The sequence below is a fragment of the Takifugu flavidus genome, chromosome 16, assembly GCF_003711565.1.
Source record: "Takifugu flavidus isolate HTHZ2018 chromosome 16, ASM371156v2, whole genome shotgun sequence".
In the NCBI taxonomy this organism is placed as follows: domain Eukaryota; kingdom Metazoa; phylum Chordata; class Actinopteri; order Tetraodontiformes; family Tetraodontidae; genus Takifugu; species Takifugu flavidus.
The window spans coordinates 9,230,126-9,251,887 of record NC_079535.1 but is presented as its reverse complement, the minus strand read 5'-3'; the positions used below and the strand labels follow the sequence as shown (position 1 = coordinate 9,251,887).

The following is a 21,762-nucleotide window of genomic DNA, read 5'->3' as shown; positions in this document are numbered from 1 at the left end:
ACAAAGGTTCAAAAGGAAGTCTTTGTGGCTCTCACCACCCCTCTGCTCGGCCGTGTTGTGTTCAGGGAACCACAAACTCTGTGTGAAACTTACAGAACTGTATAAATAATTTTCAAAAGGGGTGAACCAGGGTCCGTGTGAGAGGCAGGGGGTGAAGCCACTGAGGCAATGGTGGCCTCTGTCCGTGTGAATCGGAAAGACGATTAGGGGCTTATTAGTGGCCCGCGGAGAAGTGTAACTTGTTGGGAGTGAGCGGCCGGGGCCCCAGCGACATCTCCAGCCGAGAACAGTCCGAAGCATTGTCTTACCTAATTATGGCGGATGGACTTCTTTTTGTTTCCCATTCGCCATGCCTGTCTGATTCCCTTTTTGCCCGGCCGCTGGCTCAGACAAGGCCGAAGTGTGCTAATTAGAAAAGAAATGGTCCTAGTAATTATGTCAACTCTCATTAACGGCGATGACAATGAGCAATATTATTTTTATGCAATGTTTTGTGTCAGAGACCCAGCTTCCAAGGCTCATTAAATGGAAAACATGCCCCGGTAGTGGGGAAAGCACCCATGTCCACAGAGGTGGGGCACTTTGTGGAATGAGAGGCATGAAGTTACTGCCCCGAGCATTAAAAGTTGGAACAGTCTCATCACCAAAGTTGCTCTCTCTGGCTGTAAATCCAACAGCTCCAGCTTATTTAAACACTCACATTAAAGCCAATTACATGTTAGAAGTTTATTTATCTTCACAAACGTGTGGAAAAATAAATATGGAACATTTCATCAAAGCAAGATATTCACAGAAATATGATGTTGATCTCCAGGAGGAGCGAACCTGTATGATTTCATGGGTTAAATGCAGTCTCTGAATATTATTATCGATTATAGCTGTAGTCTGGGGGGGTCTTCTGGGGCTCATTAAGGAAAAGTCACTTCTTGGACCGCTCTAAGATGTTCAGAAACTTTCCTCTGGTCATTTCCCGCGCTGTAAACAAAGAGAAAGACATCTTAAATACAACCAAAGATCAGTTCATGTGTTGTTGCTGGCAGCAGAGTGGTGGGGGTGGGGGGGTGGGGGGGGGGGGATCTCAGCCAACATTTTCATGGAGCTTGAAACACTTGTGAGCTGTTTATTAATGCTAAACATGTATTTAATATCTGCAGTGTCACCCTGGGAGGTAATTTATATCAACATCTGCTCATTGAGGAAAACATAAGTAGAAATGTATCTACAGAAGAGTTTCGCTTGATTGCTGCCTCGTGGTGAAGGAGAAGCGCTCAGACGGATGCGCGCGACGGAGTGTGAAATTCTCCCAGATCACAGGGAACAGACACAAAATGTCGGGATGAACCTCAACTCTGGACAAATAAACCCACATTTAAACATGGATGGCAGTTTGAGATCGATCTATCTATCTATCTATCCACCCTTCCATCCATACACACATATACACACACACACACACACATATACTGTATATATATGAGAGATAATATGAAGTCTCTCAATAACGAGTGTGCAGCCTCTGAGAGTCTGTGTAGGAGCGAGAGAACAGTCCAGACTGTCAAAGACACCCACTGTGACGTCTCAGAGACGGTGGGGACTTCAGACATTATCATCATCCCGGCAGAGATGTCGTCTTCATTCAGTAATTATTCTTTCCTCCGCATAACGATGCCGACGGCTCCATTTTTGGTCTCCCAGCCACAAAGAGGCCCCTCAGCCACTTAGTTTAGTAACTAACTAATCCAACTTCTACCTCACACATGCAAGTATAAAAGTAGAGAAGTGGATTCATGTAGAAGGATGAACAGCCTCCTGACTGGCTCCAGTCTGGCTGAACTGGTGTAAGAGGCCCCTCCCAGTCCTGCTCATGCTGGCTAATGAAAAATTGGGGCCAGTTAGTAATTTAGATGAGATGCCCAGTGTGGATTGATAATAGTGCATCTGGGCGTGGAGGCCACGTCACCTTGAGGTGTCCCTCATTAGGTTAAAGATTATGCTAATTGGAACGGGACGGATTCATTTTGAACTTTGCTGTCTCTTTAAATCACCCTAAACAAAGTCATCACCAGACCCCTGCACCTGCGCGCGGAGCTTTAGATTGAAATGAAGCCATCAAAATTAGGCGAGGGAAAGCAATTACACCAGGATGACCCGTGAGTCACAACAACCTTGATATCACTTTTCTATTAGAAACAGTTGCATGAGGAACGGCCGAGGAGGGCCTTAATGTTTCCTTTTATGACTTTTTTCCACCGGTAAAACAGGGCGAGGATGGTTCTGCCACTCCTCTGAGGCCCTTCGCCCTCAAAGCGTCTCATTAATTACACCACAAATCAGTCTCCCTCCCTTCAGATCGCCTCTGTCATCACACCAGCACCCCAGTAAAGATAAAAACCATTTTAAAACCTGTGGCTGTTTTCATTAAAACAACAAAGAGAATGGTCTCTGCCTTCAACGCCACTTATATAGCTATAGATTACACGTTTTATGCTTGTAAAGAAGCCAGGTGACTTCTTTGAAGGTACCGGATTATTTCTTTCCTCATTTAAGGTGTCTTAAATAGATTATTTGTATTTATTTAGGCCTAAAAAAAATCTGACATTTTTAATTGGAAAATGTTCAAAAAGATTTACACCTGCACACATGCTTGGTCGTACAAGAGGGGGATCAATACTGATTAGGAGGACTTACAGATTTGTTTAGTTGATTAGAAAGGTTAATCACTAATTCTGCACTAAGTTTATCAGCATCCTGTTACGACTGCCATCCATACTAAGTGACACATTATGGATTTTGTGGGGTCGTCTGCTCGCCCTGTTGATTTGTCGCCATCTAATTATCACCTAGTTCGAACTGATCTGAATTGTCACACCATAAAAAAAAAAAAGATTTACAGTTTTGTTTTTTGTTTGGTCTTTTAACGTTCCTGTTATTCCATCATAACAAACTACCGATTTAGTTCAGATTATTTCAGAAGATTCACAGAACTGTGGCTCATATCTTACGTCAATGCGTGCTTGTTGATGGGGGGTACAACTGTCCCCCGCCGGCCCCTGACATCACACCCCCTTGTGTATGTATATATAATGAGAGTAATCATTGCCTCAGCCCCGCACCCCCACCCTCCTCTCACTGGCACCCTCCCTGTGAGCTGCCGGACTCCTGCTAGCTGCAAAGACAGATGAGCGCCTAGGTTAAACGGGGGGCCTGGACCCTGGCCCTGGCCGCCCCGATTCACTTTCATTAAGAGCTAAGAGGACTTATACGACCCTCGCTGCCCATCTCAGAGAGCGGCTCAGCTATTACAGCCTGTAAGCTTTATTTAATGGATTTAACATCCTCTTTTGCTGCCTTCATCCCACGGGAGGAGAGAGACACAGAGGAGATGAAACCCACAAACACAGGAGTCCTTCAAGACACACACGTCCAACCCAGCAGCGCATACACATGACGCTCATGTTTGTGTTCAAAATTCAATTACCCACTTATTGATACTTCACAGGGATATTTAAGATGCAGACACGAGCTATGATTTCCCAGGGGAGCCACTGGTTCCTCTTTATGTCCCAACTGAGAGGGCCCACCTCCCCTCTCCTTCTCCAATGTATTTTCGCCTGGCTGACACACACACACACACACACAAACACACACACACACAAACACACACACACCCACACACAACAAAACAAACACATCTGTACCTCCCAACCCCTGCCCCAGTCTGTGCCTGTTCAAGAGGTGTCCTTATTAATAGGCAATCAGTCAAAAATCATTCATTAAAAAGCCTAAAAGGTTTTACACCCACACTATGATTAGCTGGGAAAGAAAATCCAATGAATTCCTAATGCCTTTATGGAAATGAGGTGTCATTTCCGATCTGCTCAGGGAGGCGGCGAGCTGGCAGAGCCGAGAAGCTGCGCGTGCGTATGCGCGCGTGTTCAACTCAGCCTGTCTCTGCTTCTGCACGGCGAGCACCCTGATCCCGCTACAGACGAGGACGGGCTCTGTCGGATCCAGCCGCGACCGGCTACGCCCGCTGCAAAATTCCCTGAAAACAATAGGTTATCGCCGAAGTGGCAGCAAAAAAGTCCAACTGCAAAAAAGAGCGGCCAATTTGAGAGATTTAGACGCTCGAGGTGAAAGACAGTAAATAATAAGATTGTGAAAAATGAATTCCAGACACCCATGTTTCACTTTCCTATCAGGGGAGGTGTGACCTTCATGAGAAGCACAACGTGGTGACTCCTATCCCACAGCGACAGGAGGGGAAGGGAAAAGTAGCAGAGCTGGGGATGAGGAGGAAGATGGCGATGGGGAGTAACCCCCTGTTCCTCATTCAGCGTCTGTCAGCACAGGCACTTCATAACCGCCCGCCCCGTGGTCAGCCTGCCTGATGGATTGATGGGAGCACATTAGCACCAGTGGGCCCCAGTGAATGCAATCATATTCAGCTGCGTTGGGTGTCTAATAGGCCAGAGATTGATCCTAAGGATGAGGAGGAGGTGGTGAATATATGGGGGGGGCATTAAGAATTGTCAGGAGAGTGTGACCTTCAATCTCCCCTTCAGATACAAAGACACCATGAGGTCAGGCGCCTGGCTGGGATTTAGACGAAGAAGGGGCTTCACAACAGGTGGGATTAGAGCCGGGACACTTTCAGCTACATAGCAGAGTTTTCCCAACATAAAAAACTGCACTTTCCCTCATTCCTATTAAAAAAAGACAAAGTAGATGTGCTGTTATAGGAAGCTGGTAAGACTCCTTCACTGAGGCTGAGGATGTGAAAAAGTTTAACCGAATCGTTTATGGCAAATAAAAGGCACATGATTCCATCATGTGTCCGCACTGCTGGGTGGACTTTAAACCAGTTTGTCCAGCTGTTTTGAAGAATTGTTTTAGTTTGGGTTCCTGTTTCTTTACACGTTGAACAAGATTTTAAGGTGAACAGCATTTTCATTTACAGACTAAAAAAAAACCATGAACCTCCTTTGTTATACTGAAATGACATATTAATGCAAAGTCAGACCATATTCCAGTGGCTGGTTGGTGGATTATATGGAAGCATCCTTTGTAAACCCATCCTGAGAGCGTAATAAGATTTTCAACGTGAAGGTATTGATCAATCATAGTGCTGCGATTTGCCTTCATTCTGCAGTCCAGAGCAGAACTGGTTCCCCATGAAGAGCACAGCCCGGACGTAAAAGTGTTAAATGGTATTCAGCAGCCTTGGGCCCACAAGTGTGACAGAGCACCATCGCCAGCTCCAGCAGTTTGGTGCTAGGTAGCTAAGGCCCTGCAGCGTGTCCCACGGGAACACTCAGCTTTCAATTACCTCCAATAACAGCACTTGTCAGAGTCCTCAGCCTTCCCCCGGGACCCCCAGGGCGTGATGCCCACGCTCAGTGGCCTAAAACAGCGGCATTCATCACGGGGCGGAGGAACAGCTGGGGTCTGAAGAGGAGGCACGCGTCAGGTCCCTCAGGGGACAGCACTGAGCCAGCATCTCCTGACCATTACTTGGGGTACGGGTGGGAGGAGGGGTGATTACGCATGCATTACAATCCCCACTACAGATATCTTAATACATATGGGCCCAAACTTGGTTACACCCTGAGTGTGCATGTCACAGTTTGCAATAAACAAGTAGAAGGCAGGAATGCCACTAAGGTATATTCAACGATAATCTTTTAATAATGTTTGGTCAGGGCCTCCGCTCCGTCTGCAGTGGGCTGGGTGTGCTTTCACTACTTGATTGTGCTCTGGCCATTAACCAGCTTCCTCTTTAATGGTCCACATGTTTACGTGGGGGGGAGGGGTAGTAAATCCTGTCCCCTCTGTAGAGGCTCGTTTATGGGTAGTGAGGAGAGCACAAACATGATGAAAAAGTAGCTGAGATTTATAAGACCTCTGCTGGCAGCCAGGAAAAGGAGAAAATTAAACCAGTGAGCACTAAACATGCACCCATTACAGAAGGGCTTTGAGACCCATAAGAACCGTCATTGTGTCGCGTCACCCTCGGATACATGATATGAAAGTAAAGCTTTGAGAAGCGTGAACACATTACATGCTTCTCTGGATTTATAGAGGTCACAACTTAGCACATTGTCACAACAATTAAAAAAGAAATCATGAGTCAAAGTCACTATGTAGCCTATTTAGCTGTGTAGCAAGTAAATTGTCTTCATGGAACTTAAACAAGTTTTGATTATCTTACTATTAAAAATTAACTTAGATTTCCACAAATATGTCAATATTTGACAGTGCTTCTTCTGCTATGTAAAACTAAATACCCATCTTTCTATGTGGAAAATATGAGCGCTCTGTCACATCTGTCTAATCCACACTCCATGAGGATTATGACAATAGAAGCATTGAGTTAAGGATTAAAAACTAGATTTGTCATCCATCAAACGCCTGTGCACTTGTGCAGTGACCTTGTTTCTTCACTTTGTCCAATTTTACAACCAAAATTCAGACTTTCATCTACATTAAGATGGCAAATTATCTTTTTAAAATTTTCTTGGAAATATAAAATTCCTTCTAATCAAAGGTTGCACTCTATACACACTACACACTCTCTTCCACACTATAAACACTCACCAGTGTGTTTTTGGAAAGTAATAAAACACACTAGGAAGCTGTGACTACCGAGCATGTCAGGAAAGCCATGAGCACCATCTAGTGGTGACATGAGGTAATTGCTATATTTGCAGAGGGGTACGGTTTCGAGGTTGTGTGAACGGCTGTGTCTTTCACACATGCTGCCTGCTCAGTCCACTGGTTCTGGTGTGTGTGTGTTCCTCGTGTACTCACACTCCTCTAAGCCCAGCTGGTAGGCCAGGTTCTGAAGACCTCTGACCTTCTCCATCAGGTTGGCGGTGGTCAGACTACCCAGCTCTACAGAGAGATATCAGCACATATTACCAAAGCTGGTTCCACCTACCTAATCTGAAGAAAATGCTCCTTTTTTGTGCTGACCATTTCTGAGTAATCCATTTCTGTAGCATCTAACCCACTACTACAAAATAAGAAGACAATAACGATAAACTGCTTTTACCTTTCAACATTTCAATGTCCTCACTTTCGAGTTCAGCCATCCACTTAGGGGGTGAATCAGTGATGGGCTGAGCACGTCCAAGGAAAATATCAAAGATTTATATTGTTACTAGCATCCATAAAAGCCTATTTTTTACCTATAATTACATATTATAGTATTAGTTCATACAAACAAAAAAGAATGCAACTCACATTTTTACAAGAGGCAGCAAATTCAACAACTCCAGGTACTTTGTAAAAAGACAAGATTAAAAATCTTTGAATACGACTTCATATTAAGTGCACAAATGTCAGAAGAATATACGCTTACGCTGCTCTGGCCAGAGGTCTGGTGATGCTCTGTCCAACTTCTCAAAGCTTAACAAGGACGACTCAAAATCGTCACCTGACAAAATTGAAAATCATGAGACAAAAGTTTAGTTTTGCAAACGGTAAGGGTTACCAACATTTCCAAATAAATACACTTGAACTCTCCATATATACAGCGTAACTTAATGTAAAAAGCAGACAAACTGACTTATATTCTCAATAAACTGATCCTTATTATAGCTGAAGACGTTCGGGTGTTTTCCTGAATGTACTTCTTGTTAACGGTAAAGCCAGAGTAGTATTTTCTCTGAATAATAGTCGACAAATTACTGTAAATTACTGTAAAGTATTAAGATATGTGTATTAGTGAATTAACATTATTCGGCATCGAGATGTATGATGATACAGTGTTTGGATTTAATATACAGTTGGAACTGGAAGAGTGGAACATAATTATCAAAATTTTGGAATAAACAGATTTTAAATAAAGAATCTTCTTGCTATTGTTGTTTTTAAAATAACCAATAAAAGCATAAAGTCTTGCAAAAAGAACATTCATTCCTCGCAGTTCGAAGAATAAAACCACTTCAAACTGTAGGAAAACCACAACTTATTATGACCCCCTCAGTACAAACCGGAGAGAGGATTCTTTAGTGTTGTTAGGTCCTAACTGGAGCTGTGGGAGATGTTATGCTGGTCCCCACCAGGACCGGAGCACCGCGGCTCCATTTGGGCTGTAGTTTAATGCTACACACTCTGATACAACAGTGCAGCTAATGAAGGCTTTAGCCAACGGGAACAAAAACATGTCGAAGCAGTAAAAACAACACTACGTGTGAGATTCAACGTCTGTGTATTCCTACGAAGACCTGCAACGTCTTTTCTACTGTTCATTTGCCAGTTTATACGCCGCGGAACAATGGATGAGTGTAAAGAATTAAAATTTACCTCCATTCGGAGACGCCATCTTAAGTCTGATCACGTGATAGGCGACAGCCAATCAGAGCAAATAGGAAGCGTTCTTCACGAACACGCCGCTAGGGGGCAGAAGAAACACAATTAGGCTCGCCACATAAACTACTTAAAACTAAGTTTTAAATGTTTCAAGTAATGGCAATTATGGTACAAGTTTAATTTAATACTGTTAGTTAATGCTGTTACAAGCTCATCAATGGTTGGCACTGGCTCACATATACATATGTATATATAGAGGTTTCTTATAATTCTTATATAAATGTTTTAACCTAGTGAAATGTGACATGAACTTAAACATACACAGGACTCTACAAAAATAGTTTATTAAAAGTAGTGTCTGGTGTCCAAGATATCAAGTCATATTGTAGCTTCAGTCTTAAAATGTCAATAACTAATTTTAGAAACAGAACATAACATTCTCAAGATAATAACTAACAAAAAAAATCAACCCTCTGGCACCTATAGTTTATAACATGTTTAAATATATGATCACTATCGCCCTTTAGGCACTTACATACTTGCTTAACAACCAGAATTTGAGATATGTTGTGAATTAAGGCAACTTACTAAATACTTATGTCAGTTTCCCATTCAGAAGTCTCTGGCAATTTTGCGCTTGTTTGTGTGCACAATGTAAAAGCATTTCGTACCCACTATAAAGACTAAAGCACACAAATACATGTACAGGGACAAAACAGTGAAATGGAATTTTAAAAAATCTACAGTACTGCCAGAAATCAGCACATATTGATAATACCGGTAATCCTTTTTTGTAAACACAGGAACATGTCAGAGACAAAAGTCCTTTAAGTCTGATCGAATCTGCCAAAAATGCTGTGATGCTGGTTAAAAATGTCTAATTTGCAAATCCGCCTTTCTTATTTTATGCTTCACGTAGTGTACAAACGAGTAACAGAATCGGGAGTGTGCATAAGATCTCTGTGCAAGATTGATCAGAACTCCCAGGAGTCCATCCACTTGAGGCCGGCCATGGTGCTGCCCTGCTCGTGTGCCAGGGGGCCTGTCATGCCATAGGAGAGTGGATGGAACAGATAGAAACTGAAAGAGAGAAGAAATATGGCAGTGACATTTGGGTTTGTTGGAAGTCTACAGATGTTTGAAAGAATAATCAGAGGACTACGTATTGCCTGTGTAAGATAAAAAAAAACAATTTTCACCAGTCAGAGACCATATTAAATTCTCCATCAATTTGATGGAAAAGACACACATTTAGAAGTACTGCTCACTGACCTTGTGAATGACTTTTATCCCTTAGGGGGAAAAGCCAAAATAAATAAATCAGAGTAATACTTTCTTAACTTGTCATTTATAAGTTCACCAACGTACCTGTAAAAAACACTAAAGAGAAGGACAGTCTGCCCAAACCTCTGCAGCCAGTCACAATAAGGTGGTTGGAGAACCGCATCTGAGCTTTTCAGTAAAATGTCTAAAGTAATTCCTGTGAAGAGAGAAACAAAGTAAATCCCCCACCTTAAGCAGGCTTCTCTGACCCACCTTCATTGACAGATGTTTTTGAACAGTCACAAAAATCCGAGAAAACATCCCCCCACCCTCCAAAAACAATCCCTGAAATGCTACCTGATAACATGCTGTTGAAGAGCATCGCAGGAAAATAGTGGTGGTAGTAAAGCACCCGGCCCATGGCGTAGAAGGGTGCGTAATGCAGCGCCCATCCCAGAAGCAGCAGTCCTCCTCCTCCTCTCAGCACAGCAGAACGCCCTGAGACCAAAACGCCATTTAACACGGTCCATGAAGTCAGTGCAGTAGAATGACGGAGTGTAAATAACAACACCTATTATGTTTGCACCCAGCGAGAGCCCTCTCTGCAGCGCTACAGATGTCACCACCACCATGACAATGTACAGCCCCAAACTGGCCAAATTCAGCCACCAAACCACCTGAAGAAGGAAAAAAAATAACTGTAGAACTTCAACTTTTAGAAAAGTGTGTGTTTTTCATTTAAGATGAACAATATTGGTCACAATATACTTACGGGGTTCCCCAGTAGGTAAACACGATAATCTGAATTGTTAACTCCAGAAAACCTCAATCCCTGAAAAATAAACATCTTTAGCTAAAAGAATAGGGCTCTGGTTCTTTAAGTTAAATTGTATATTGCAGATTATAGGTACTTGATAATTGATGGGCCAGTGCCAGGGTTTAGAGGTCATCTCGTTGTCTTTGGGTTTCAGACCACTGTTGCCCTACAAAGATGCACCATTGGTCAACAAATGATTCCTGGTAATGATTTTTTGTCACAGTGCAACTTGCTTCTTTTCTTTCTTACTCTGATCATGACGATATGAGACTCCAGCAGGATCTCCAGAAAACTGGGCTTCAGTACAGACAAACTAATGTTGGGCACTACCAGAAAACACACACACACACACAAGTGTTGAACGTCCTGAAGTAGCAACAATCACAGAAGTGCAGAGGTGTTCCTTGTACGTTTCGGATTGATATGGTCCTCGATGTTCCACTGAGAGTTTGGAGTCTCCTTCAAATAGGGACTACAGGTCACCTCCCCCTGTTCCCAGCCCCTGTAAAGAATCCCATTTTGACCTTTGACCTTGCGTCTTGCACCAATCAACAATTCACAGCGACAGGAAGTGAATTTACCACTTGGGCAGAGTCTTGCCGGAGGAGTAAAGCACACAGCCGGATGCTCGGTGAATGAAGCGAACTTTGCTGCGCAACACTTTCACCAGATCACCCTTCTGACCTCCGGATAACTCCACTTTCCATAGGTCATTGGCGTCGCCTGAGCCATTCTAAGAACCGAGCAAAGGTGGAGATATGACGTGGCATCAAGATGAGATAGAGGAGTAAAGCAGAATGCCACGTCGTGGGTGTACTTACGGTGCCGTAGCCGGTAACCTGGAAGTGCCTCTTGGTGACTGGGGCCTCGTGCAGGTGACTGTGAAGGTTGCGTGTTGTTCTGGAAAGGACCGTGATAAATAGCTTTATCTAAAGCTCACGTGATTCAGGCTGGAATGAAAGAAAACGCTGCTGCTCTTAAGAATCATTACTCTTTGTGTTCCAGGCGAATGATGTCGCCATGGCGAACCAGCTCAGGTGACTCAGATGGATCTTAAAAGAAATAGATTTGCCCATGTGAGACTTGGAATTTTAACCAATGCTGTTTTTTCTTCTCACCAAATTTCACCAGTCTACTTACATTCATCATTCTGTTGTCTCTGAACAATCCACAAGTTGTTGTAGTCCTTATGATGATAAGCCGTCACCTGAAATCACAAAAATGGTACATTCCAAACATAGAAGATTCTCCTTCTACCGGGGTTTCTTGGTTGTGATTCGACCTGCTGTTGCTTTGCCCCAACTCCCTCTGGATAAAGGTGCCAATGAGAGTGCAAATATCCACCAGCAATACGGAGGTTCTTCACTGTAATGGTGGACCCGTATGCCAGGACTGCGTCAGGACAACAGAACTGACGTCATTATCAAACACCAGAAAAGCTACATCAAATACATGAACAATCTTTCAGAAACATGATGTTTGGGACTCACACTCAGGCATAGACGCATTGTGTAGATTGTTCCCAATGAGGCGTGACTGAAAAGCGGAACTGAAGAAACCATCTCCTGGTCCACTGATGAGAGAAAACCCATCCAGTTTGTCAATTTGTGTTATTTCGTGAAATTGAGAAAGGTTGCACTGGAGACTCACCTTTTATTTAACACAAGAAAATGGACTGCAAATATTGCGACATAGAGGAGGAGTGGAAGCACGATGAGTCCAACCACCCGAGCCAGGAAGTGCTTAGTGACTTCCATCTGGAGACATGAAATGCAGTCAAAACAAAAGTATAAAAAGAGTAACATCAAAACAATCTTAGGATTTACCAGTGAGAGGCTAAGGTCGCCCAAAAGTCTCCAAAGGTCCGAGAGCGTGTTCAGTCCCACCAGCAGGATGACAAACAGACCCACAAACTTCACCCCTAGTGCCCCAGCAAGGCTTACACCTGTCAGTACCAGCCACAACCACCAGGGGACAGAAAAAGGCCTGAAAACAACATCAAGAATGAAAGAAAAATGACATTAGGTTTTAACTTTTAAAACCAACCGTGAACAAATTTAGAAAAAGTTAAAAAGCTTCTAAAAGTTTAAAGAAAGTGCTTTACTAAGAACAAAATAATGTGTGACTCAGTTACCTGTGTCTTTGCCTGTTAAACTTGACCATGCTCAGCACCGCTGCCATGATGAAGAACATGAGTATCGGATCCAACAGGATATACTGAGAAATGGTGATACATCCAGTATCTTTCGGAAGGATTAAGCACAACACAAACAGCTATTACAACAGGTTTAACGCATGCTTTCGATCTGCTGAACAGTTTTAATTTTTTCGTGCTAATACTTACCAAAGATGAGCAGCGAGGCGGTGATGAGGGCAGCAGTGCGAGACTGAGATAAATCAAGCACTATGAGGTAGGCAAAGATTGGGAGAAAAGAGCCCAGTCCTGCACAAAACTGGCAGAAAAGAGGCAACATTGAGTGACACCAGCGCTTTCGCAAGAATTTATTAAACAGTATTATCAGGCAGTTCGAGGACAGATTTCTTTTTAATGTGAATAGCGACATACTCCTCTCATCCCCCAGTAGTTGTGGTGTTCATATTTATCTCCTGGCTTTAGGAAAGGAAAGGTGCCGTTGTAACCAGTCATGTGACCAGCAAGACCAATCAGCATCTGCAACACATTCAGGGAAGGCGATCAATATTCATACTCATCAATGCACTAAAGAAACCCCACAGCAATGATCATATTTTCTGACTTCTCACTTTTCCAAGTGGAGGATGCACATCAAAAAAGAAGGTCCTGTTGATGTAGTAGCTTCCCATCTTTCCAAAGTGTGTCTCATCCCAACTGGAACACCAAATATGAGTTAGAGAACATCATGGTCACAGCTGGTGAAGGATAATAATCCTGGCTGATTGGGATTGTGTGTGCGCAGCTGTAAAATGTACAGTGTAAAAACAGATTTGACTCACCACACATGTGGAGGCTGTGTGATCTTATAGAAGCGCGTAGACAAAGACAACCCCATCACCAACATCTGCAGCACAACTTCTGAAGGTCCATCAGAGGCTTCCCCTTTGGAAAACTGTTGAGCAGATGTCCCATTTGAGGACGGAGTGTCATCATTTGACAAATGCCGAGTGATTTTATCTTTGGAGGTGGGAACTCTTTTCCTGTTTCTTATTGTTGAGTTGTCTCCTGTTTTACTCCATTGTTGGCTGCTTTCCTCTTTTGCCATGAGGGATTTAACTCTAATGTTGCAAAACCTCCTGGTCATGCAATATTATTTAACAGTAATTATTATTTTGGCGAGGTTTGTATCCCACTGTTCTAAGACAACGACTTTAATGTTGACAGTAAAGTTAAGTCAAATTGCTGCACAACGCGTGATTTCTTCATGCTATATCAAAATATTACACAAACCCGACCATCACAGCGACCAGGACGAATACGTGCTGTACCCTTACAGCGAACATGTTTGACCTAGCCTCCTGACCTAATATAAAATCTCGTATCTACTTAAAGTGTAATCCATGGTTAGCAGTTTATTTCACCTCAAATAACAGTTAAACATGAAAAGAATTCCCCCAACAGCACGACAGCACCACACATTGTCGGTCGCGATGATATACGTATTAAGTGAAAGGGTTTCTGGGAGACGTAGTATGTTGTAGTTCCTTACTGTTAATATGCCGCTGTCAAAAACTCATTTCCCAGAATCCTTTGGGGTGTCAACGAATTTGATCAGACGAAGTGTTACGCAATATGACCACAAGAGAGAGCTATAACATTGTCTTTCTTTCTTTCAGTTGCGTTTCCTTTTCCAAGCAAATTTAACTAACATAATTTTTAATAAATTAAAGTAGAATTCTTGTATTGCTATTTTAAAGATTGTGCACATGTAATCAAGGTAAAGCCTTCATTTTGTTCTTCACTTTAAGTCCAACTGAAATGTTTAGCAATCTGTAATGCTGTAAGACAACTTGTAATTTGTTATAAAAGGTAAATGTGCAAGTGTTGAGTGGCATTTTGCAAAGGAACTTAGACAACATTTTTTATCTGTTTTATTAGATGACTGATGACGATTGCAGTCAAGAGGTAAACAAAACAAATGAGCATGATATTTCAGTTAACCACAGCTTTACAAGACATTTATATCAACTTATTTGAGGCTGTGCAAGCCCATAAACATTCCCACTTTGACCCAAGTTTGACTTGTGCAGTGCCAGTGGAAACATTTGCACAAACAGAGAGTTATTGGCTGTGAAAGCTTGTTAAGTGTATAAGTCATCAGCTTTAGACATCCTAATGAATGAAAATGAGACTAAACAGAGGTTTGGTCCATTTGACAGACAACAGACCTGGATATAAAAAGTAAATGGTATGTTTGCATCTCTTGTATGATTTAAACCAAACGTAAAGGCTTACACTTACACACAAAACCAAAACATTAATCACATATGGATCAAACAAGGACTAAAAGAACTGTTTAGCCGCTAACATGTGATGCACAGACGCTAGTGCTTCCATTTCAAAACTATTGTCTTTAGGCGGGATACGGAGACAAAATATCTGTGGTTAGAACAGTGCTGCCACACAAAAAATCATTGTCTGCTCCACAGGGCAGGTTATACACACACAGTCTCTCTGGTACAGTGTCAGTCATTCTCCTCGTACTTTATAAGATATGCTTATAAAAACATTTTTACAGACATTTAGAAATCTACAAAGCTATAATGTCAGATATTTTCTTACATTTTATGCTTTATGTCAAACAAATTATTGGTTGTGCTATGATGCAAAAAGAGAATATATAACAAAAATAATACACAATGCTAGATCTGTACAAAATATACCAAACCTCTTGCAATAAGCCTTTGTCTTTACAGAGATGTACACATGGGAACAACCAGATTGGACATCTGGGATCTCGTTGCGTTAAAATCTAATTTTACTGTCGCGACACTGATATATAAAAGCAATCTGCAAATTATTTCAACAAATTAACCTTCCTAAACCAATCAAAGACTGATTTTATTGCAGAATATAACAGGAAAACACAACTCAATACTGGTTTCAGAAGAAAAGGTCAGCACATTTTTCGGTTCCATCACTCATATCATGCTTGTCAGAATGGTGTCAAACACAGGAATTACACACTTCCCCCTGCAACGTCACATAGATCATCATATACATCTACACACTTCTTATTTCAACAAACAGTAACTAATGGCTGTGATGACCTCAAGGTCCAGGTTTTCTTCGGTTTGTGGGTAAAAAAGGTTGTTCTTCAAATTTGAAAAAAATAAAAAATCCCCCAACGACGACTGAGTGAGATCATGAATGAGAGGGTCTGACAGTGATTTTTGAGGAAATAAATTCTTTTAGAACAGACGCGTATTATCCCCTCTGGTAAGGAAAGAGATAACAGTTGTACCCTCTGAAATCGGTGGCATTTTTATTTCTTAAATTTTATTTCACGTAAATGAAATAAATAACACACAAAAAGTGAGGTGGAGAATATAACTGCATATTAAATTTGCCTGGGTTGGATAAAAACAGATGAGTCCGCAAAATCCCTTTAAGGCAAATGGATGTCTGGTTAACTCTTAATCCCATGTAATACATTCACTGTGCAGTTCCTTGTCCTCTTCTGTGTATGTGTGTGTGTGTGCCTGTGTGTGTGCGTGTGTGTGTGTGTGTTAAAGTGAGTTTGGACGTCTCAGCGTTACTGTTGGAGGTTTAGTGCCAACCCCTGGCTCAGGGGGCAAAGGTGAGTTAGAGGAAGTGGGAGGAGCCCAGAGGTCTCTCAGTTTCCCGTTGCCCAGGGCGTCGACGCCGGGATGGCCGGGATGCAACTGTGAGGTTTGGCAGAAGCCACGAAGCCCGTGAAGCACGTGCACTTGTAGGACCCCTCCGTGTTGGTGCACTGGCCGTTCTGACACAACGGGACCTTGTCGCTGATGTCGTCACACTCGTTTATGTCTGAAGGGCAAAGAAGAAAAGAGGAGCGCGTGAGCCTCGTGTGCCGAAGAGTTCGGTAACAACAGCAGGTGTAACGTGTTAAGGATCTCAACAAGTGAACAAACTGTGCCCCTAACTGGGGGCTGCTGAAGTGGGACTGTTCAACACATTACGCAATCTTGTAATCAAAATAAGTTCCTCTTTCACAAGATATTCAATCAACACCCGATCTGTTGCTCAATATCCCATCTTGTGTATCTTAAATCAAGCATGCCGTCATGTTGCGTGTCAGCTGGGTAGGATGTGAACCCCAACTGCTCGTGATGACGGAGGGATATTAACAGTGAATCGGACCGTGCTTCCTCCTGGCCTTGGTGGGGCGTTTCTGACCGATCAGAGGTCCAATTTCATGGTTGTCAATCTGAAATGACCCTCCTGCGCATGGGAGTATTAGAATGGGCCGACTATTTAAAGGGAATTACGGCATTAAGGAGCAACAAAGCAGGAAACCAACCCATAAAATAAATTCTTTTTCTGATGTAATATGCTGTGGGGAAGATTTACAGCTTTCTTATTCTTGCCAGCCAAGAGTTCTTCAGGAGTTTACAAAAGGCATTCGCTTCCCATGAACTTCATCTAAATGCATGGTTGTTAAATTCAGAGCTTAAAGACTGGTTATATTCACAGCGTTATGTCACTGAAATTGATCTGATCTGGCTCCACCAGGCTTAAATTAAATACGCTGATTTATTCCCTGCTGATTTCAGAGCACGTCTAAATATCTTTGGGCTCGTTGCTCACTGTCAGATGCGTGCGTTGCTTCTGATTGTGCTTTAATTCAACACTCTGAAGTGGAACGCTTCCACGCGGACCGATCGCTGCGTGTGGCCCATCTAAACGCCCACCTACACACGCCATCTTCTTTAGGTCGAACTCGTAACCGTCGAAGCAGTCGCAGGTGTAACCTTCCCGCACACGGACGCAGCGGCCGTTCTCGCAGCCATTCAGGATGCCGCATTCCTCAGCTCGGAGCCCCTCGAAGCTGTCATAGCGCCCTAAAAGGAAACAATTTCCATAACAAGTGTCAAAATTTGTAATGTGCAGCATACAGAACGGTGAAAAAACCACAAATAAACTTTTCAAATTGATGATTTCATTCATCTTTGGTGATTTTTTTTCAGCTCATTAACACTGTCAGGAACTGGATTTCTGAGACACGTAAACCCACCAGCATAAGGATCCACGCGGTGCGGCGATTGTTCCCGTGGTCGCACGACGGGGACGCGGGCAGGTGGCTGCGGGACACTGTAGTCGTTGTCAGTGAAGAGAGGAACGCTCTCAGGGATGTCATAAGTTCCTGCGGGGTTGCCGTAGTTGTCAAAGTACGGGGGGATGAAGGGGTCCACGTGGTCCTCTGCTCCCTCCAGAGTGTACTCATACCCTGGCTGCTCACGCAGACTCTCCGCCCCCCTGCTCCACGGCAGGTTGCACATTATTGCAAAGTCCTCTGAACACACAGGTTGACAGCGATGAATGATACGTTTCTTCCAGGAAAGATATGTTTTAAAATATAAGACAGCCTCTCAGTGTTTCTGCCTTCTTACTGGAGTCTCTCCCGGGACAGAGCGCACACTGTCCGCTCCAGGCCACGCCGTGCAGGCAGCAGCATTCCGTGTACGTGGTTCTTTCCTCCTGGTAGGGATTCGAGCACATGTTGTCCTCCTCCAGGCGCTTCCAGCAAATATCCACGTGCACGTTCTGGTCAGGCTCTGAGGAACACAGGAGACCAACGTCCGATTGCAAACGTGTGTCATTTACAGTATTTGTTGTGGTTTGTTCGACTCAGACTCGGAGATATTTAGAAGGTCAGGTCTCACTGACGTGCACCTTCAGTCGTGTTGAGGCTGACGCAGCGGCGGCGGGTGCTGTCCAGGACCAACGGAGGGCTGCAGAAGCAGTTGAAGGACCCCGCCGTGTTCATGCACACTCCATTCTCACAGGCATTATCAAAGGCGCACTCATCATAATCTGAAACCCAAACCCAGCGTCATCAGAAAATCTGTTCAAAGAGGCAACGCTCTGCATTTTAACCTCTGATTAACTTTTCATCCACCGCGTCGCCCCGGACGCCGACGAGCGACGGGGCCTGGAAAATTCGAGATTCATCAGCGCAGCCAAGACACTTACACCGGGCCTGTTACACACCGGAACGGAACGCCAGCAGTCCAAGTCATGACTGCGGTATTTGTTTTGGCGTTGAGATCATTCTGATTAGCTGTTCGGCTTTAGCGAATCAGAGTGTGAGGGGAGAAACAGAACTACACGATGACCGTGATAGGGTCACCGGGTGGGTCTGGTCGTAGCTAATGTTAGCATAAATGGAATGGCTGTGTGTCGTTGGCACTTACCCACACACTCCAGCCGGATGTTTTCATAGTAGAAGCCACTGCGGCAGTAGCAGGTGTAGGTGGAGAAGAGGTTTGAACACTGTCCGTTCTTGCATATTTCCGACCCAAACATCTCGCACTCATTTGCATCTGAAGTAGGAGAGAGTTTAGAGTCACTGAAGACGGATGCCAGTAAAATCAACAACCATGGCGAGCGTACCTATGAAAGCCCGTTGGTTTTCCACAGAGGGCACCAGTGGCAACAGTCCACTCCCGTGAGGGCACAGTTTGTTAAAATCATCTGGAAAAAACCAAAACCCAAAGGCAACAGTAAGGTATCTGAGTCTGCTTTATTCTGATGGACAAGTTAGGCCTTCATACCTCGTCCCTGGACGGGACAAGCGTGGATCTCACAGTTGTCCCCCCAGCCTGCCCCCACCGTGCAGCAGCACTCCTGCTTGGTGGTGTTCCGGGACAGGACGTTATCGCAGAAGTTTGCATCGTTTAAGTTGTAGTAGCACTCTTTCCTCTCCTCTGGTAAGGGACTAGATGGGGGCTCTGTTAATAAAAGAAACCTTTACTTCAGTCAGGTGCGGACATTCACCTATTGAGGACAGCGTGGAATAGCGAGCAGGGACATTAACGCTGCAATGCTGCGCCTCATCCCTGCAGGTGGTGCAGCGCCATTGGCCGCCTCTGCTGAGCCTGCTCATTCGTCCGAAGGCATGAGTTCAGGCATTTCACCGTTAATCTGCTGGCTTAACCAAATGGAAACACTGGCATGTGAGTCAACACACCATTCACTCTCACATGATTGATTAACACACGTCAAAAGCAAACAGTGGAATGTGGCAAAAAGGTACACAAAGGCATAGCTGGGGTTTAGTGCCCAGGCAGGAGAAAAAACATCCCGTGCTGAGGGCGTTCCGCTTAATAGTGTAAATACGGACAATTCCAGCACACATGCGCCTCTCTGGCTCGGACACGTGATGGTATTTCTCTAAGTCAAAAGGTCAGTTTGGTTAATGCTAAAGTTACAGTATGCATACATCTGCGCTGAGGATGCTAATAGCCAAAAGCTGCGCCATCTCCCTGTTTGTCTTGGTGAGGAAATGGCCCTCAGGGTATATACTTGGCTAGAGTGGAGGATTTACTTAATCAGTCATTCTTGGATTAGGCTAATACAAATTTTCATAGGCGGCCCATCCAAGCGTAACCCCAGCCTATGTAACAAATGGAAACAGCCAGGTGGAATGATTCTCTGCTAGACGTGGAGTTAAATCACCTCTACCTCCTCACCCTTGTTGTTTGGATAATGATAGCCGCCTCATTAAATTCGGGAAAACTCTGTCTCCCAATGATGGGATGGAGAATTAGGTCCTGTAAGTCAGTGTGAGTGCAAGTCCAGCTCTCTTACCCGGGGAGAGGCACTGGCTGGTGCTGGGATCAAATTCCTCATTGTCGTTGGTGCAGATGCACAGGAAGCTGCCATCGAAATTCTCACACAGGGCCTCCCCGCACAGCGCCATGCTCATCTCACACTCGTTCACGTCTGAGACAGACAGGAGAGGAGGGCGTGAGGGCAGCAAGGACCAGGCACGTACGCAGCAGCAAGGTCATCGCAGGGACACAAGGCAGCCATTATCATCTCAGAAAACTTCTCAGAATTTTTCGAGGCCTATTTGTCGCCTATAGGTCGATCAGGTTTTGCTGACAGTCCAGTTTTATATTCAAGCTCTGTTTTCAGAGTTAATTCTGCATCAACTAAGTGAAAACTCTACCATTAATAACCATGTCAATGGTTCTTCTTTAATCCACTGCAAGTGTGATCACACTCTTCCTACACAAGCCCATTTTTTAAATAAGAATAGTCGAGAATACTCATTTATTTAGGCAGAGTTACAGACCGACACATCTGCTGCTGTCGTCTGGTGGATTGGTGTAGCCTCGGTCGCACTGGCAGCGGAAGGAGCCGTCTGTGTTCTCGCAGAAGCCGTGGTCGCCACATATGGTCTCATTGGCACACTCGTCGATATCTGAGAGAGCAGTAAGAGAGAGAGAGGACATCAGAGCTTACACACCTACAGCAGGAAACGCCAGATGATGGCCGCCATCGGGACGGCCTCTGTCAGAGAGAGCGCCCGGTCGAAGCAGTTGATCCAAAGCTTGTCAAACGCTGCGCATTTGCCCTCTGCTGTACATCAACAGCAACGTTTGAAAGCAGCTCGGATCTGGAAAATTGCATGTTAATGTTCTCTGGTTGTGTCACTAGAGCACGGAGTGACACTCCGGTCACTGGGATCCTGGCAACATGCACAGGATGGAGGAGTTGACAGTGTGCAGCTGAGCGTCCGCATTCCCCCAGACGCTTTACAGGCGGTTAGAGAAAGATGGCAGAGAGTCCAGTTGGCACAAAGTCATTTTTTGACAGCCTTTTCACTGCGACTGTTTTCCATTATAATTCATGTTTAACCCATTTAATTTGCTTGGCGTGAGACGCAGCTTTCAAACGCTGGAATCCGTGCCGGAGTGCCGGACATGGCTTTAGGCACAAAATGGTAGTTACGGGGAGTCATTCTGGCAGGTGACAGAGTATAGATGTTCAGCGTTTGCCTGGCACAAAGTTATAAAAACAGAAAATCCCTGATTTAAAAAGTTACTGAGATTTATGAACCCTTAAAAAAAAGCAAGGCAAGCAATTATTTGCAAAATAGCTGCAGTTCAGTGGTTTTATGAAGTGTTTTTGAGCCATGAGCAATATCCTGTTTTACACAGTAAAGCTCGCCTTTCAAGGATTCCCCTGTGGCTATTTTTTAAGCATTTAAAGCTTTTTTAGGTTAACGCCGAGAAACAAACATACCTCTATTGTCTGTATGTCAGAAAGTAATAACAAATCCCATTTTTAGGGGATTTTTCCATGTCTGAGACGCACTGTTGTTGATGTTTTCCTGCCCTCACTGATGGCTAAATGTGGCTGCAACTGTTCAAACAACAATCAGAGCTTTTATGGCGGC

At 44.0% G+C, this 21,762-nt stretch overlaps 3 protein-coding genes across 5 annotated transcripts in view; all 3 read right to left on the bottom strand.

Annotated features, from left to right (window-relative positions):
* Positions 1–711: 711 nt before the first annotated feature.
* lin52 (lin-52 DREAM MuvB core complex component) lies at positions 712–8,502 on the bottom strand. The gene is made up of 6 exons (XM_057059158.1): positions 8,311–8,502; positions 7,364–7,438; positions 7,246–7,283; positions 7,055–7,121; positions 6,811–6,894; positions 712–975 (listed from the first exon to the last, which is right to left on the bottom strand). The coding sequence occupies exons 1-6, from the start codon at positions 8,327–8,329 to the stop codon at positions 920–922; spliced, it is 339 nt and encodes a 112-aa protein (XP_056915138.1). The 5' UTR covers positions 8,330–8,502; the 3' UTR covers positions 712–919.
* Positions 8,503–8,644: 142 nt separating this feature from the next.
* pomt2 (protein-O-mannosyltransferase 2) lies at positions 8,645–14,024 on the bottom strand. Of its 3 annotated transcripts, none has more exons than XM_057059156.1 (22): positions 13,370–14,024; positions 13,160–13,244; positions 12,963–13,067; positions 12,741–12,849; positions 12,531–12,639; positions 12,223–12,382; positions 12,047–12,153; positions 11,887–11,969; positions 11,679–11,788; positions 11,537–11,603; positions 11,388–11,448; positions 11,218–11,296; positions 10,978–11,129; positions 10,807–10,898; positions 10,646–10,722; positions 10,491–10,562; positions 10,352–10,411; positions 10,151–10,256; positions 9,937–10,077; positions 9,685–9,796; positions 9,589–9,608; positions 8,645–9,396 (listed from the first exon to the last, which is right to left on the bottom strand). In XM_057059156.1, exons 1-22 carry the CDS (start codon positions 13,672–13,674, stop codon positions 9,362–9,364), a joined length of 2,247 nt encoding a protein of 748 aa, XP_056915136.1. In that variant the 5' UTR covers positions 13,675–14,024; the 3' UTR covers positions 8,645–9,361. The 3 variants fall into 3 exon arrangements, with proteins under 3 accessions (XP_056915136.1, XP_056915137.1, XP_056915135.1); XM_057059157.1 differs by lacking the exon at positions 9,589–9,608 and having other exon boundaries at positions 13,370–13,482; positions 13,952–14,022; XM_057059155.1 differs by lacking the exon at positions 9,589–9,608.
* Positions 14,025–14,444: 420 nt separating this feature from the next.
* LOC130540101 (latent-transforming growth factor beta-binding protein 1-like) overlaps positions 14,445–21,762 on the bottom strand; it is a 66,103-nt gene continuing 58,785 nt past the window's right edge. The window contains 10 exon segments of the mRNA XM_057059003.1: positions 14,445–16,382; positions 17,267–17,416; positions 17,590–17,868; positions 17,966–18,130; positions 18,249–18,389; positions 18,770–18,898; positions 18,969–19,049; positions 19,130–19,306; positions 20,166–20,300; positions 20,656–20,784. Of these exon segments, the coding sequence (XP_056914983.1) occupies positions 16,207–16,382; positions 17,267–17,416; positions 17,590–17,868; positions 17,966–18,130; positions 18,249–18,389; positions 18,770–18,898; positions 18,969–19,049; positions 19,130–19,306; positions 20,166–20,300; positions 20,656–20,784 (1,562 nt within the window). The 3' untranslated portion in view covers positions 14,445–16,206.

Bases quoted from the DNA above. Each gene is read 5' to 3' on its own strand.
- lin52 (XM_057059158.1), bottom strand. The intron at 6,895-7,054 runs GTAAAAGCAGTT...ATCTCTCTGTAG, and splicing joins GGACATTGAAATGTTGAAAG to AGCTGGGTAGTCTGACCACC. The intron at 976-6,810 runs GTGAGTACACGA...CTTTGTTTACAG, and splicing joins CCAGCTGGGCTTAGAGGAGT to CGCGGGAAATGACCAGAGGA.
- pomt2 (XM_057059155.1), bottom strand. From the start codon at position 13,674: ATGACCAGGAGGTTTTGCAACATTAGAGTTAAATCCCTCATGGCAAAA. The intron at 11,130-11,217 runs GTAAGTACACCC...CTCGGTTCTTAG, and splicing joins AGGTTACCGGCTACGGCACC to AATGGCTCAGGCGACGCCAA. The intron at 10,078-10,150 runs GTGTTGTTATTT...TTTTGGTCTCAG, and splicing joins GCTGGGTGCAAACATAATAG to GGCGTTCTGCTGTGCTGAGA.